Below are 17,047 nucleotides of genomic sequence, written 5' to 3'. Positions count from 1 at the left end.
TTTTTGTTAGTAAGAACATTTAAACTCTCTCATGATTGTTGTGCTCATGACTACTCCTACAAAAGTTCACAGAATTGTGACACAACCCTGCTCTTGAATATATTACAGAACAGTAATACAGTCCCGCCCTTGAATATATTACTGACGTAATAGTCATACCTGCTTTCTTTCCAACCACTGGTGTTGTTAAAGGAGCTGCTTCAGGTTTGGGTTCTGCGGGAGGCTTAGGAGATTTTAGAGCTGTAGAAAAAGTTATATATATTTACTGAGGTTGCAATCCTCAACACACATACTAGGAAAGCCACACTGAGTTAAGTGGACCTACTTCTGCACAACAATGATTAACATTATACAATACACATTTTTAAAAATCCTTTTAGTCTGCAATCCTACACATATTTACCTGGGAGTAAGTCCCATTGAAGGCAACGGGGCTTACTTCTGAATAGACATACATAGGCTTGCACTGCTAGTACTTCTTAGAACCATGAAATAGATTTTCACTAGCCTTAGTTTGTCACAGAAACAGACAGTGGTATTAGCTGGGATGAATCTTTAACAAGCAAACTTGTTGGAATGAATCTTTAACAAGCAAAACATAAGCAGAACACTACAGAATTCTCAAATGTGATTGCATAATTTACAAATGCTAAAATGTAAGCCCACAGTCTGATAAAACAAGGAGTTGCACCAGCACATAAGGGCATAGGGTGGGATTCAAAAAAGCTCATGTTATACTGGTGCTCCATTGATATTATGCTAACGCCAGAGTTAACTAGATTGGAGGAAAACGGTCTATAATCAGTGGTTTCAAAATGTCCTACCTGTAGCAGGCTTTGGTTCAGGAATTGTGGCTGGTTTAGGCTCTGGAACTTTGAACAAAAAAAATAACAAGTAGGTCAATCAGGGTTTTTTTTAACAGAACATTGCAAAACCAAAAAAAAAAAAAAAAAAAAAAAAAGCATAAAAATAGTTGTGGAGAGACAAACAGCACAGTTAACAGAAGCCTTAAAGACATTCATATACTACTTCAGGGGAACAGAACAGGCTTGAACCATATAAAGACAAATAAGAGAACATTTAATGAAGAAGAAGAAGAAATGACGAGGTACTGCATGAAGAATTAGGGAGCAGCTGGAAGAGCACAAAGATGGGAGCATTTATAGCTGGCTTGTTTTAAAGATTAGTGCAGCTCACAGACCAATATTCAAGATCAAATGCGGTTTTAGTTGTATAAGCGATTATAAGAGCACTGCATGTTTGTACCTTTTGCTGGTTCAGGCACAGGTTTTTCTTTTTCTTCCCTTTTCTTGAAAGCTGGGATCTCAGTTTTCTTCTTTTCAACCTCCGGCACTTAAAAAAAATATTTGTTTTATGTGGAAGCTGAATTCATATATTTTGACTTCCCTGATGCATTAATCGAGTTTATCCTGAGCCATGTAGCTGGTGTGATTTATTTAAAACAAATAAGAAATAAGTTCAAAGCATGTCAAAACACTGTATGTGGCGAAGATGAACAGCTGGGACACAATAGCGATAATTAAGAAGACAGATCAAAACTATCAATTATAGAATATGTCAGATGTAGCTTTCTACAAGAGTTCTTACAAAGTGAAGACTGAAAAGACAGAGTGTGTCAAGGGGATGGGAGAGGGAAAGTTGTTACATTGCAGATTGTGTCCCCAAATTTCTGAATATTCCAAATGGTTGGGATTTTTCTTTCCATGCTGAAGAACTATTCAAAATTCAGATGGTTTACTGTTTCAGATTCGGAAAGTATTTGTGAATATGGGGATCTAAGAAGGGTCTCCTACTGCTTAACCTCATGGCAATCTGATTTTCGTTGTACCTTCAGGCTTCTTAATCTTCTCAAGAGGCTTGGGTGGAGCTTTTGGTTCCTTCTCTGGCTTAGGTTCTTCCTCTGGTTTCTTAACTGCTCTTGTGACTTTAAAAGAAAAACAATTTTCTTTCAAGAACAGTGTGATGAAGTGATGAGGAACTTTATTAATAAATGGCATAGGCTAACAAATAGGCTTGGTTTTACATCTGGAGAATAGTGACCTCTTATTTCTCAAGGCTGATAAACTGATCACCACTTAAAATCTGCATGGTGTGATAATCTACAACCAAGTCTCCATTGAGAAGTCCTTTTTAGAATTGCAGGTGAAATCAAAGCACCAATTACCGTATATTCAAAAGCAAAAGCAACAACAGCTTTCTTTATGTTGCAAATAAAGTAGACACTTTTGAACTTCCAACTGTCTGGGAGCTTCCAGCATCAGCTATGGTTGCTAGTAGAGCTTTCTGCCCAGAATTGGCATGTCTAGAACTAGCATTTTCTTCGAACAAGCAAAGGAGTTAACCTGCTTGAGGAAATTGTTTATGGGCTTCTCGAGATCCTATAGTTGGATGCAAGAAGAAGCTGAAGTGTCTTAGCTATTGCAGTTAGACCTCATAATGTGGCATTAGGACTGAAATATCTCAGCAGTGGGGTCCTCCGGTTTTTGAAAAAAGCAACACGGCTAAATTACCTTTTTTCAAAACAACTTCTTCTTTAGGTGGTGGAGCGGGAGGCTCAGGTGTGGGTCTCCGTGGCTTCAGTCCAGGTGCTTAAAATGATATTAATTTCAGAATAAGCACACATGCAATCATCTCCATTGGGTGCTTGATGTACAATAAGCATTTAAAACTGAAAAACCTCCTATTATAAGAGAGCTATGTCTTTCAGTTCCATTTGAATAATCACAAAACATGGAGAAATTAGCTACTTTACTTTACTTTTCTCTTTGTTCAGTTTGGTCCTCTCTTCCAAAGATACTTTATTTCAGAAGGAGTTCTTTAAAAAACTAAAACAACCACCACCATTTTTGTTGCTAAACTTTAATTTTTGACTTTAACTTTAGTATATACAGTGGTACCTCAGTTTTCAATCATAATCCGTTCCAGAAGACTGTTCGACTTCCGAAACATTCGGAAATCGAGGCACAAAGGGCAGCCTGAAAAATCAATGGAGAAACTTGGGGGGGGGGGGCTCAGTGGAATCCATTTGACTTCTGAGGCGCATTCAAAACCGAAGGGTTTTCGGCAGTCAAAAACTGAAACGTTTGGCTTCTGAGAAGATCAAAAACTAAGGTGCCACTGTATAATATTGTTAGTCATGATAGTAAGGCCATGATGAAGAAGCCACAGAATACTCCATCCGAAATGAAAGTATGCTTCAGTAAAAAGAAAATAGATAAAAAAGTGAATCGAGTTGAACACAAAACAACCACAGTAAGTCACACATGGAAACGGAATGAAAAATATACTACTTTGTGAAATATACTAAAAACTACAGTCTCTTTAAGACGAGAACAAGACACAAGGGTCTGTGGGCAACTTACCACATAGTGGCTGCTTGGGCTGGGGAAGGGCCTTCTTAGGATACATGCAGCCTGAAGACTTTACATTGCTTACTTTGGTTCTAGCATATCTGATCATACAATAATTTGCTTTCACTGGAACTATATATACTTAGCAGAGAGGACATCCACTTCTGTTGAAACTTTAATAGATTGTGTAGCCACAATGTTCCTTCTTGACATGAGCTATAAAGACCCTATAACCAAGTTTTTCCCTGTGAATTTTGCGTGAAACTATTATTATAAAAGTGTGTGTGGTGGTGGGGTGGAATCTTGTTTTGGGAAGAGGATCTATTTCCCTCTGACTTGAGATGGTGGGAAAAGAAAAGATTTTTCAAAAGTAAATGCAATTCTTGTAGGACCAAATATTACTTAGGTGATAAACTTTGAAATATTAAATTATGTTTGATCTTTTCATGATGCTGTATAAGATCAGAATATTGCAAAATGTGAGATGTGGAGTAATATTTTTTATGGAACCTTAAAAAAAGCTACACATAGTTGTTTATTTTGATAATCCACTACTGATTTTCATTAGGAAGTAATAAATCTTCCTCCCTGTCTATAACGCTTTGAGTTCCATTTTCTCTATCCTTAATTCTGAATGCTAGCTATATTACATCCATGCTTGACACATGCACTTTCAAATAACTAAATACAATCCAAAGAACTATAAAACAAGTTTCACACACTCAGTAGGACTCTGGACTTCTGAATCTCAGACAGCAAACAAACATGCCACACGTTGACTGGTGTTTGAAACTCAGGAGAGTTTCAAAAGCAGTTTGTGAGGTGACATCGTCATCATCATTTGTTAAATTTATAACCTTTCCTTCCTCCTGAAGGAGTCCAGGGCAGCAAACACACAAAAAACAAAACAACTAATTCATCTAAAAACACCCAATACAATTCCAATACAGATGCAGACTGGGAAATATATCTATTTAAAGGCTTGTTGAAAGAGGAAGATCTTCAGTAGGCACCAAAAAGACAACAGAGACATCACTTGTCTAATGTTTAATAGGACAGAATTCCAATGGGTAGGCGCCAAGACAGTTAAGGCCTGATTCCTACATTATGTGGAACAAAGCTCTTGGTAAGATGGTATCTGAAGGAGGCTCTCTATCTGCAAAGCACAGTGACTGATTGAATGTAAAGGGAGGTTTTCTACACCATGCATGAGGCCTTAGAGCACAGGTAAAATTAACTATCTGGATTGCAAACCCTAATTACAAATTTAGAAACAATATAAAAATGAAAACCATCAGTGAGTAGGGACATTAGGCTGAAAACCATTCAGACAACATTCAGTTAGACTTACATTAATATATTAACAGCGCAATCCTATACACACCTACTCAAAAGTAAGTTTAATCAGGCTTACTCCCAGGTAAGTGGGAATAGGATGGCAGCCTAAAGACCACACTTTCAAAGAACATTATTATGTGTCAATAGGCATTAGTTATAAAACTGGGGCTTAGTAAAAGTTGTTAAATACTGTTGGGGTCGCTGCTGATACCTTTAAGCTGAACCTTTTCCTCCTTAACCTCCTCTTTTGGTGGGAAAGGTACACGGGGTTTGGGTTTTTCAGGTATCTTCTTCTCCGGTTCTGGTTCTTTAAATGATATTGCGGTAGATTCAGTGCAAATGTAATTATACTATATAAACCTCAGATAAAAACCATCTAATGTATCAAAGGAAATAAACTGCTTTTATAGACTCTGTTCGTAAAACTCCCAGTAACGCAAGTGCCAAAATAAACAACTCAGCTGAAAATATCTGATGGCCCATGGGTTCAAGAAAGTTTTTGAAAAAGTCATTAGTAAACTTCCAAGTCAATTAAGAGGGAAAGGTGTTTACATGGTCAAAGGTAATGGGAATCACCAACACAGTTACAGAAAGCAATACAATGTTGGAAATACACGCATACGGACACACACAAAAATAACAAAACAAAACATACTGGAGTGTACACATCACGGAACAAACACACCTAATTCTAACTCAGTAAGATGGAGATGGTACAAAAGAAAGTGGTATATTTCATTCACACTTTAGTATATACCTTCATCTGGAATTATCTCCTCTGTTTCTGGAATAGGAACAGGTACTGGTTCTTCCGGTTCAATTTCCTCTGTAACTTCTGGCTCTTTAAAGAATATCGACAACGAAGATAAGATTGCCATTTAAAAGATCAAATGGCAAGAAGAATTGGAGACATATTGCACAAAATAGCGGGGACATTATTACAACATACACATTCACAGACAAACACACCAGTGTCACAGTGTATTTTTTTACATAAATGGATGGAGGGCCCTTAAATGGATGCTTTCGTAAACAGAAATTGCATCAGGCCTCTATGAACCCTCTGCAGCCCTCTGCACAAAGGCCTATATATTCTGCATTTGATGTCGCTTTTGAAAAGTGTGTGTCCAGATTATATTCACACATATTTTAAAAAAGGATTGTTGCCATCAGATTCACAGATTTTTTATATATATACATGTGTTTTTCCCCTTCAAAGAAGTTGGGGCAGCTTTGATGGCCTGATAAGGTCCAATTCTGTACAAAGCAACTATTTGATGCAGCTGTGTTTCATTCAAACGTTCACAATCCAGATCCCTCAACATAAAGACTACAGCTACAGTTCTGGTGTGAAATCTAAGAATCCCCTGCCAACTCTTGAGGGCTCAATCCACAATGTTGAATTGAAGCACTGCAGCACATCATTGGTCAAATGTGCCTCTGGGATCAATAAAAATTTGTGCCAAAGCCCCAGGTAGATTTGCTGCTGCTGGACAAAAAAGGAAAGAAAAAGCACTGCTTCTGATTTCTCCCTATAAATGAGGCCAGTACTATAATTGCAACCAGAAGGAGTACAACACCACACAGCAGAAAGGTGACAAAAAGGCCAAAGCCAATTTGTGCAAAAGGAGATAACTGAAGTATTAGCTTCAGTCTTTTATGGCAAATCAAGATTCTAAGCGTGGGTTTTCCACGGTTAGAATTGCTCGCAGCCATTGAAGGCTGTGGCCTGAAATCCGTAATAAGGTAGAAAGGCAGACTTTAAACAGAAAGACATCATAAAGAACAGACAGAGTCCTCTACCACCACCACCACCACCCTGCCTTATATATACATACAGGACCACATAAAACGTATGACCAAACAAAGCGGACATAGCAGTCTGGATAAGAATGAGGTCGTGATTAATAGGTAGAGCTACCTTCTGCAGGCAGAGGTTCCGGCTTTTTAGGAACAGCAAGAGGGGCCTCGTCTTCTGGCACTTTCTTAGGGACTTCAGGGACTTCAAGAAATTTTAATTAGTTTTACTTTCATGTAGGTAAAACAAACAAGGCATTAAAAGCAAAAGCGGAGCTGCTGAAGGTATTGAAGTTACCTATTGTGTTTGGACACAAACACTCCCTCACCCCCATCCCCTCCCAAGTTAGGCTCAGCCTGTCATTTATACACATTAGTACGATTTACAAATCCAACAGCTGAACCAAACGCAGCAAGCAAGATAATGATTTTCTCCGTGAATGATAAAAGTACCTTTTGCGGGAGGAGCTTCTGGTTTTTTAAGTGCAGCAGCTGGTTTTTTCTTTTCGGGAACAACTTTCTTGGGCTCTTCAGGCACTTTAAAGATAATATTTCTATTTTTACTTTGAGAAATATTGAAGTAAGAGGTACCAAGATGTTAAGAAGAGGAACGAAGAATTAAGGACGTATCAAAAGCAAGATTAATGCTACAGACAGATACATAGACGTACATCGTATCTAGAGACATACAGACTTCGTATTATACATACAGAGTTCGTATTATAAAATGAACACTAGGTTATTTCAGTCAAGCAAAAACTATAGGAGAGACAGTACAGAAGAAGAGAGTATTTTAAGAAGAACAAAGAAATTTTCTTCTTTAGGTGTGGACATATACCTTTAGCTGGTGGCGGTTTGACTTTTTTAGCCACAGGAACTGGTACTTTCTTTTCTGGAACAGCTTTCTTGGGTACCTCAGGCACTTTAAAGATATTAGTTGGTTTGTTAAAAGACAGGGAAAAAATAGATCCATCAACCCACAGGCACATCAGACATCACCTTCATCCAGCTTCAAATGAATAATTCTTCCTGAATCTGTTTTCATTCATACATTTAAGTTTTTTTTACTTTCATGTCAATTAATAATGGAAATTTCAAATTCTTGCAGGCCTAAGCAAATTGCTTTGCAGAATCAGAAAGAACCTTTCTCTCTTTCACACACCCACACACCAATGTACACACACAACAACTTTGTTTCCAAGAGCAGTTTTTCGAATTGCTCAGCAGAAAGTTGGCAAAGCAACGCTTGTCAGCATTCTGCTTTAAGGAAGACATACTCTTTGTACTGGAAAAGATTATGCCATATACCTTTTGCTGGTTTCTTAGGTACTTCCGTAGGCTCTCCAGGAGCAGCAATGACTTCTGGTTCCTCGGGGGCAGCTCTAGGTGCTTCAAGTGCAAGAATGTCCTCAGACCCCTCAATGACGTATTGTTCTTCCTCTTCCAACTCATAAGCTGCAGCGCTCTCAGGTTCCCCCAAAGCAGTTATGGCCTCTATGTCTTGGTGGACGGAAACATGTTGCCGCTCTCTCTTTCCAATAAAAGTCTGCACCTCTCGTTCCTCTTCGTGCTCCTCGGGCTCTTTAGTTGGTGGGCGTTCTGGTTTTTTGAACAAGGGTTCGGGCTTCTTGGGCGGTGCCGCAAGCTCTGTTTTTTTAGGCACAGCGGCAGGTTTCGGCTTTTTCGTCACCACGACGTGTTCCAGTTTCTTGGGAGGAGCTTCAGGTTCAGGTTTCTTAGGCGCAGCAACAGGCTTGGGTTTCTTGGGCACAAGAGCAGGCTTAGGTTCCTCAGGAGCAGCAACGACTTGGGGTTCCTCAGGGACAGCAACAGGCTCAGGTCCTGTAAGGGAAACGATGTCCTCGGACCCCTCAATGACGTATTGTTCTTCTTCTTCCATCTCATAAGCTGCAGCGCTCTCAGGTTCCTCAAAAGGAGTTATGGCCTCTATGTCTAGGTGGACAGAAACATGTTGTCGCTCTCTCTTTCCAATAAAAGTCTGCACCTCTCGTTCCTCTTCGTACTCCTCGGCCTCTTTAGCTGGTGGGCGTTCTGGCTTTTTGAACAAGGGTTCTGGCTTCTGAGGCTCTGGTTTTTTAGGTACAGGAGCAAGTTTCGGCTTTTTAGGCACCGCAATAGGTTCTGGTTTCTTGGGTGCAGCCGCAGGTTCTGGCTTTTTAGCTACAGCAGTAGGCTTCGGCTTTTTCGGCACAATAGCAGGTTTCGTTTCTTCCGGAGCAGCAACGGCTTCTGGTTCTTCTGGGACAGCTTCGGGTCCTTCAAGTGAAATAATCTCCTCTGATCCCTCAATAAAGTATTGCTCAGGCTCTGTGATCTCAAAAGCCGAAGCACTCTCGGGTTCTTCAAGTGCAACTATAGCCTCTATATCCTGGTGGACAGAAACATGTGTTCGCTCTCTGTACCCAACAATCGTTTGCACCTCTCGTTCTTCTTCATATTCCAAGGTCTCTTTAACAGGTGGGCGTTCTGGTTTTTTAAGTACAGCTTTTGGTGGTTTCGGCACGGCTGCAGCTTCTGGTTTCTTAGGGACTATGGTAGGCTTGGGTTTCTTAGGCACAATAGCAGGTTCACGTTCTTCGGCAACAACAGTGACGACTTCTTCTTCATACTCAACAGTGACTTTTTCTTCTTCATAAACACTAATGGTCTCTTCTTCAGACACAGCAAAGCGTTCTGGTTCTTTAGGTAAAACAAGAGTTACTTTTTAAACTGGCATAGTTTTCCGAAGTACTTTGGGTGCTTAAAAGAGATTAGTTTTACTTTTAAGAAGGGGCAAAAGATATGTAGCTAATATGAAGAAGAAGATTGAAACATAATGCACAATTATAACAAAATCAGCAATTGTGTGTTTGCATACTAGGACACAGAGAAAGCAGTCGTGATGAAGTTCAGCACAGCTAAGCACTTTTTCTCTCACACACTGGACTGAACCAACAGTATTGTTTACAAATGAAATTTTAAGCAACGGAGCACAGACAGAACAAGAATCCCCCAGACATCTGCTTTAAACACCTGGATCAAACCACATTCTTTATAATTGCATTAATGCTGAAATGTACCTTTAACAGGAGGAGGTTCTGGTTCCTTAAGTACAGGCTTTTTAAGCACAGGAGTTGGTTCTTTCTCTTCGACGACAGCCTTCTTGGGCACTTCTGGCACTTTAAAGATATTAGTTAATGCTTACTATTGAATTTTGAAAGCGCAATGAAATGTAAAAGACGGGAAAATGTCAAAGCTCGCGATGTAAGGTGAGGGGGCATGCATGCTTTTGTCCCCAGAATCTTGTAACAACAAACTACCATGAAGTACAACTCCACTTGTACCACCAGTAGAACTATGAGGATGGAGATGCTAGCCACAGAAAGCTACTCAAAAGAATGCATGGCATAGACTCATAAGGATATCCAAAAGATGATCAATGATCAAGAGTATAAGAAAAGGATGTTTTTCGCTTCAAGATTTGATCAGATATAACATATACCTTTAGGTGTTGGTGGTTCTTTCTTTTTGAGCGTAGGGACCTTCTCTTCAGGCACAGGTTTCTTGGGCACCTCAGGCACTTTAAAGATATTTGTTTGTTTTACTATTATTAATTCGAAATGCAATGTGCAAGATTATGAGATCAAGAAACCGTGAGACACAAAACATGACGATATACAACATTACTACATAACATTGAAGATCTATCTCAGCCTCTCGCTTTTCTTTGTCATTAAAACAATCACTAATTCAGTCAATGCAGATGGAAAACAAGGGTATCAAATACAAACAAAGAAAATGCATTTACAATCCCACTGTGACAAGATAGTATTACACCCCCACTCCTCATAAACAGTAAATCTGTAAAAAGATTGGAGTGGTTTTAGCCTTGGTTATATTTACTCTATTACTGATGACTATATATGAACTGATAAATATTTGATAAATATTTTCTTCTGGGCCATCATATATTCCTAAGGTGTTCTCCTTAATTCTCAAAACCCAATGATATACTCAAACTGATGGTAAAATCCAAGTACATATTAATAGGATATTCACATTAACATCCAATGACTTTAATGGATAAAATGAATAAGTTTATGCCTTTAACAAGAATTTTGCCACCTTATTGGAAGATGACACAACACAACTGGAAGTTTACATGTCTTCTTTGGCCTGTTGATACTTTGTCTTTTGATTTATTATTGACATGCATTGCCTAGGCATACCACCAACTTCTTTGCAACCCACCAAGCTCAATGCAACCTAAATGTCACTGGCAGCTCATAAACCTCTGGCTTTCCTTACTCAATGTGATCAAAAAGACTATAAAAATGTATCTGTTTGATACACATTTGGATTACATGTTACTTTGGGCATAATCCAGTTAAAGTTAAGCACTGTGCTTAATCCTTTCATTGAAATTAATGGGACATGCATAAACTTCCTGCTCATGTTTAGTCAGAAGGAAGTCCCATGGTGTACAATGAACTTTTCTCTCAGATGTGTGCATAGAACTGTAGGCTTAAAAGTGCTTAGCTTCACCCGGATTGTGTCTAATAAATGCCACATTTCAATGGGAAGTAATAAATGAAGGAACTGAAGGCATGGGAGCAAGGCAAAAGCTGGAATCCTGCTCCATTTAAAACCCATGGGAGTTTTACCACTGATTCTATATAAGCAGCATTGTACCCAAATATTTTGACTATGATTATTTCAGAATTGACAAATACCTTTAGCAGGGGGAGGTTCTGGTTTCTTTTGTACTTTTTCTTCTGGGATAATTTTCTTGGGCACTTCAGGCACTTAAAAGATATTAGTTTTGAATGTGTGATTGTCAAAGATATAAAAGATTTGAAAACAATAAACACAAAACTAGAAAACAGTGAACAAAAACGATATTCAAATACAATTTTCTCCTCCTCTCCACAAATGCAGACAGTATATTTTCTTTATTTTCATGCTATATCCCTAGTTTGTTTTTGTTTTGTTAAATGAGTCCTCCTTCCCTTTCCTGAGAAGTTATGCAGATCTCTATAAAGTGTGGCAGTTTAATTGCCATCCTATTTCTTTGTCCTTCTGTTAAATTATCACAGTCAATGGAAGATGAGCATAGCATTAGTAAGGGATGGAGATGCTTCCTGGTACATTCTCATTTGAATTTTCCTTAAGTATACGAACTACACAGTTTATTTTCCAGTAAATTTCTGCTGCCAGGCTTGCTGAAAGTAAGTAGGTTAACAGCCTGGATGGCAGATCACTCACCAGGAGCTAAGAGTAAGCTAATAAATAAATTATTTTATAAAATAGGCTGACAGCCTTCTAGATATCTCACATGAAGAAGACATGTTGTACATCATAAGAGAAAACAAGGAACACAAAGTACAACAAACACATCAGAATAAGAAGATGCTTCCATGATACCACAATAGTATTGACATGTACCTTTAGCTGGTGGAGCTTCTGGTTCAGGCGGTTTCTTTTCTGGAACGACTTTCTTGGGAACTTCTGGCACTTTAAAAGACATTGGTCAGTTTTAATGTCCGAGTTATTTATTTAATTTCACGAGACATTTTATACACTGCTTGATTGTAAAAATAAAGTAAAATAAAAAACAAATCCCCAAAGGGGTTAACAAAAAAAGATAATACAATTGTGATTCGAGGACCCGATCCCTGCTTGGGGAATAAAGAAACGTGGACATAGAATGTAAGGTTAATGGGTAAGGTAAAGGCCACAACTTTATTGATTACAGCATGTGAGAAGGTATTGGCTTAGGCATTGGACCGCGGAACATTAGACTCCACCCACTCGTAGAGGGGTGAGTCTGAGGAGGGGTTAACCACCAGTAGGGGAAGCCTGTTGATGCTAATCCAACTATAGGCTCTCTTCCTGATGTCACCGAGGGTCGTGCCATGGCCCCCCACCACACGGGCATCGGACAGGATCCACGACCACCAGATTCCTTTAGCGGAATACCCAAAATTGTCAGGGAAGGCGATGGCCACACCTTGCCCCCCGAAACACCAACAACACATTCCAATGCCTAACCGCCAAATACCACGAAAGTTGTGATGGTTGCTACGAGGTAGGCGGAAAAAAAACCAAGAGGCCGAGCCAATTTAGCCAATTGGGAAAAACTACCAGGCCCTCTGGTTAAACAGGGCGACCAACCAGAGGTCCATAGCAAAGTCTCAGGAACAGCTAATCTAAAGGGAGTGGAGGGTGGGTGACTCGAAGAAAATGTGTGTGCAATGGTGGGGATGGCTGGCGTGGCTGCGTTTGAGCAGCAAGCCACGCCCCCGCCGAGCTTCCCTATTGGGTGCCCAACCGGGGAGGGGCGTGGCGCCAGCCCTGGAGTTGAAGCAGGGGGCGGAGCGCCCCCTGCATGACGCAGGAATCGTCTCCCGCTCACAATCCCTTCCCTCCTGGGAGTAGGAAAGGCTTTATCGATAAGAAGAATTAACAACAGTAATTTAAGACTTTTGAAAAGGCTTTCTAAATGTAGAAGATATGAGCAAAACGCAAGGGAAAAACAGTTTCTACAAGAAACTCAAGTTGCAATCCTCAGATCTGTTCACAGAATCAAGTGAACAGATTTGAATTTGCCACCAAAACAACAGAAGAAAATCCCAGGAGGCGGCGAATTTGAAAGAACTAAACATGCAAAACAATAAGAATACAAATATTCCCCAGATGCTAAGATATACCTTTGGGTGCTGGAGGTTCAGGCTTTTTCACGGGTACTTTTTCTTCTGGGATTTTCTTTGGCACCTCAGGAACTTCAAAGATAGTAAATTGTTTTAAGTCTTGGGCTTCAGTGATGTATGCCAGTAATTAACAAGAGCAAACAAGGGGAAGGGAAACCAACATAAAGGGTTATCTTTTTTCTAAAATACATGTGGGACACATATTACATATGACTGCATTATGAGAAGTCATCTCAGAGGGGAAATAAGACTATTAAACATACTTTCACAAATATTCAGTTATGTGAAAATAATGTTACATCTATAAAACAAATCTGAAGTTCTTTGTGGTGTTTCTGGTTATGACATGTACCTTTAACAGCAGGAGGCTCTGGTTTTTTAGGCTCAGGAACCTTTGCTTTTTCCTCAGGGACCACTTTCTTGGGTACTTCCGGAACTTGAAGGGAAAAGAATTTCATTTAATAATGCGAATATCAAAGAATGCGCAGAAGATACTAAGGACACATGAAAGTCGTAAAACACAGGACTTCAAAAATAAGGACAAAACTGGAGAGAACTGGTATGACACAATTAAGCTGTACAGTAGTAAGCCTCCTGTCTTTCTTTATGGATCACACAGTAGAAACACACAGATGGAAATCAATATTTTCCTGTCTCTCCCCTTGATAAAGGTTAAATATTCCTCCCAAGAGCAAACAAAGCTGTTTCATGCGTTACAAGCAATACAGACCTTTAGCAGGTGGAGCTTCCGGTTTCTTAGGCACTTCAGCTGGTACTTTCTTTTCTGGAACAACTTTCTTTGGCACCTCAGGCACTTGAAAACATTAATATTATTTTTTTACAACAAGTCATTTAAGAAACATACACAGTTGCAAACACACACACAACCCCAACATTAAATAGCAGCACAGATCCATCATTTGAGTTCATGATTCTGACATGTTGTTCTTAATGCAGTGATGACCACCAAATTGGTTGGCCTTCAAAGGGGTTCATGGGGGAATAAGGCTAGCAGTGGCTACCAGTCATTATGGTTGTTTATTACTTCCAGAGTAGGGGCAGTATGCTCCTCAAAACCAGTTTCTGGGAAATCGCAAGTGAGGAGAATGCTGTAGTGCCCATGTTCTGCTTGTGGACTTCTCATTGGCATCTCTTTAGTCGGGCACTGTGACAGCCATGTGCTAGATCAGATGGGTTTTTGGTCTCTTCTTATGCTCACCCAAACACATTTAGGTATTGCAGATATACAGTTTACTAACACCAACAGACTTCAGTTTGAAAAATGTGTACTACTCAGGGCTATTTTTCTAGAAAAAGAGGTGCTGGACCTTGTTCCCTTAGAATGGCAATGGCGCCCACCTGAGAGGTGCCAGAACTGAGTTCTGGTGAGTTCAAGCTGAAAAAAAGCCCTGGTAGTACTAACTTGTCATTCTTTCTTTAAAAAGGAGGCCTACCTTTGGCAGGTGGAGGTTCTGGCTTCTTCGGCACAGCCACTGGAGCTTTTTCTTCTGGGACAGGTTTCTTTGGTACCTCAGGCACTGAATAAGATTAGCTTATGTTAATGCCATGTATTCCAAAGGTAGCATATGTTAATCCTGTCACAGAAGGGTAGCAGGTGGACACGACCTGGTATCGATTATGTCTAGCTTCAGTAATGTGAACTTAAACATGTACAGTGGTACCTTGGTTCTCAAATAGCTTAGTTGTCAAACAAATCGGCTCCCGAACACTGCAAATGTCTGGTGCGGCTTCCGCTTGCATGCAGGAAGCTCCTGCAGCCAATTGGAAGCTGTGTCTTGGTTTTTGAATGGTTTTGGGAGTCAAATGGACTCCTGGAATGGATTAAGTTTGAGAACCAAGGTACTACTGTATATATACAACATGACTAAGAAGTGCTATCGTTGCTGCCATGTATTCTATGTGAAGAATAATGACAAGGAAGTATGAAAGAAATGAAGTGTAGACACAAAAGAAAAGTAAGGAACTGACAGGATGGGAGCATCTTATTTGTTGAATACATGAAATGCACACACCTTTAGCTGCTGGCACCTCTGGCTTTTTAGGCACAACTTTCTCTTCTGGAACAGGTTTCTTTGGTACTTCAGGCACTGTTAAAGGAAGGGTATGGATTTTGCTTACTCTTTGGTACAGGACGATACACATAACTTCTAAGACACAAATGCAAACTGAGGCTGCAGTCTAAACTCAATGCACACTAGGAAGTAAGTCCCACTGAATATTAACAAGTGACAACATTGCTCAGCTTAAAGCTGTAATCCTAGGTCCAGTTATGTTCGAATCCCATCAAATGCAGCAGCAGCCGCTTCTGAGACTTGACTGCACTGGCCATCATCTAATACACAAGGCTTTGTCTTTGAAGGCTCTCATCTGAAATGTGCCATCTCTCTGAGACAAGGTGGGTGGTGACTGGGGTAGTGGAACTATTTCCCAAGGGAGGCTCACCTAGCATGCAGTCTTTTTTGCCATCATTGTTATTAACACCATCATTAACATTTTTTAAAAAAAAATATTTTTTTATACATAATTTAAATAGAAAGTAATAGTAAGGAAGAAAACACAGTATTGACAAACCAGTAACAGAACAGTAAATAATTAAGCAGTTAGCAATTTAACAACCGACACTACAATAAATTAATTTCAATAATAATTTTAAAAGGAAATATAATAATTTGAAATAAAGTTATAGTAGATGGGGATGGGAATATTTAAATAATAATATTCAATTTATATCCTTTATCTTTAATGTATAATTTATAATTTGAAATTTGACGGAAACCATAATTATATATTCTCATAATATCTTTTTATGCCACCCTATTTATTTCACCTGCCTGTTCCCTGTTGAGGAGACTGTCTTAGTGATGCTAGTCTTATCTGCTGTTTGATCTTTTAAAATTGTTTTCTTATTTTTATGGTGACCTGCTCTAGAAATATTGATATTAAAGTCTGACTGTGAATCTACAAACAAACAAACAAATAGTATTAGCTTAAAGGAGAACATTTCTGCCACCTTTGGTATCCAAATACCACACTTGATATTGTCTACTAAAGTGAAGAACACATGGCATTTAGAGATGATAACGTGTAGTATAAAAAAGTAATAAGATAATAAGATATACACTGGCCTGGTTCATGTGACACAGTAAGCTATGCTATGGCTTACCCGAATTGTGCAAAAGTGCAGGCTTTCAATCACCACCTTGCAACCATTTTGCTCCTCCATAGTCTTTTTTAGTATTACCACTGTGCTGAGCTCAATCAAAGTTTAGTTTAGTGCAGGCTTCCTCAACCTCAGCCCTCCAGATGTTTTTGGCCTACAACTCCCATGATCCCTAGCTAGAAGGACCAGTGGTCAGGGATGATGGGAACTGTAGTCTCAAAACATCTGGAGGGCTGAGGTTGAGGAAGCCTGGTTTAGTGGTCTACTCACCAATCACAAGCTGCAGCTGAGGTTTCTTCTTACCATGTCATGCAAACCAGGCCAATGCTTATCCTCCTGGACCAGCCCTAACCCACTGCTGCTTTCTGTTGAATGGGATGTTACCTTTAGCTGGAGGTGCTTCTGGAACAGCAGCTGGCACTTTCTTTTCTGGGACAACTTTTGTGGGTACTTCAGGCACTTGAAAAGAAATAGCATCATTTTCTGTTACGTTTCAGTTTGTTAAAATGCAGGCAAAAGTGTCAGGAATAAAGAGGCGCCTTTAGAGGAATATCAGGAAGGTTAGTGGTCAATATTAAGCAGTCACAGTTCAGGGGACAAACAAGTTCCACTGAAATCGATAGGGTTTTGTATCCGTAACTCTCTGAATT

At 39.5% G+C, this 17,047-nt stretch overlaps 1 protein-coding gene across 1 annotated transcript in view; it reads right to left on the bottom strand.

Moving 5' to 3' along the window:
* The window catches only part of TTN (titin), a 289,919-nt gene that overhangs the window by 116,708 nt on the left and 156,164 nt on the right, over positions 1 to 17,047 (bottom strand). The window contains exons 138-154 of the mRNA XM_077916555.1: positions 13,569 to 13,652; positions 13,217 to 13,288; positions 11,952 to 12,020; positions 11,240 to 11,311; positions 10,009 to 10,086; positions 9,587 to 9,685; positions 7,815 to 9,206; positions 7,345 to 7,428; positions 6,960 to 7,043; positions 6,631 to 6,711; positions 5,467 to 5,550; positions 4,921 to 5,016; positions 2,532 to 2,609; positions 1,850 to 1,945; positions 1,267 to 1,353; positions 825 to 872; positions 160 to 240 (exon numbers count right to left, since the gene is read on the bottom strand). Coding sequence (XP_077772681.1) covers positions 160 to 240; positions 825 to 872; positions 1,267 to 1,353; positions 1,850 to 1,945; positions 2,532 to 2,609; positions 4,921 to 5,016; positions 5,467 to 5,550; positions 6,631 to 6,711; positions 6,960 to 7,043; positions 7,345 to 7,428; positions 7,815 to 9,206; positions 9,587 to 9,685; positions 10,009 to 10,086; positions 11,240 to 11,311; positions 11,952 to 12,020; positions 13,217 to 13,288; positions 13,569 to 13,652 — 2,685 coding nt within the window. The remainder of the gene's footprint in view (positions 1 to 159; positions 241 to 824; positions 873 to 1,266; positions 1,354 to 1,849; positions 1,946 to 2,531; positions 2,610 to 4,920; positions 5,017 to 5,466; positions 5,551 to 6,630; positions 6,712 to 6,959; positions 7,044 to 7,344; positions 7,429 to 7,814; positions 9,207 to 9,586; positions 9,686 to 10,008; positions 10,087 to 11,239; positions 11,312 to 11,951; positions 12,021 to 13,216; positions 13,289 to 13,568; positions 13,653 to 17,047) is intronic.

The sequence above is a fragment of the Podarcis muralis genome, chromosome 1 (assembly GCF_964188315.1).
Source record: "Podarcis muralis chromosome 1, rPodMur119.hap1.1, whole genome shotgun sequence".
In the NCBI taxonomy this organism is placed as follows: domain Eukaryota; kingdom Metazoa; phylum Chordata; class Lepidosauria; order Squamata; family Lacertidae; genus Podarcis; species Podarcis muralis.
This window is presented reverse-complemented; position numbering and strand designations above follow the sequence as displayed.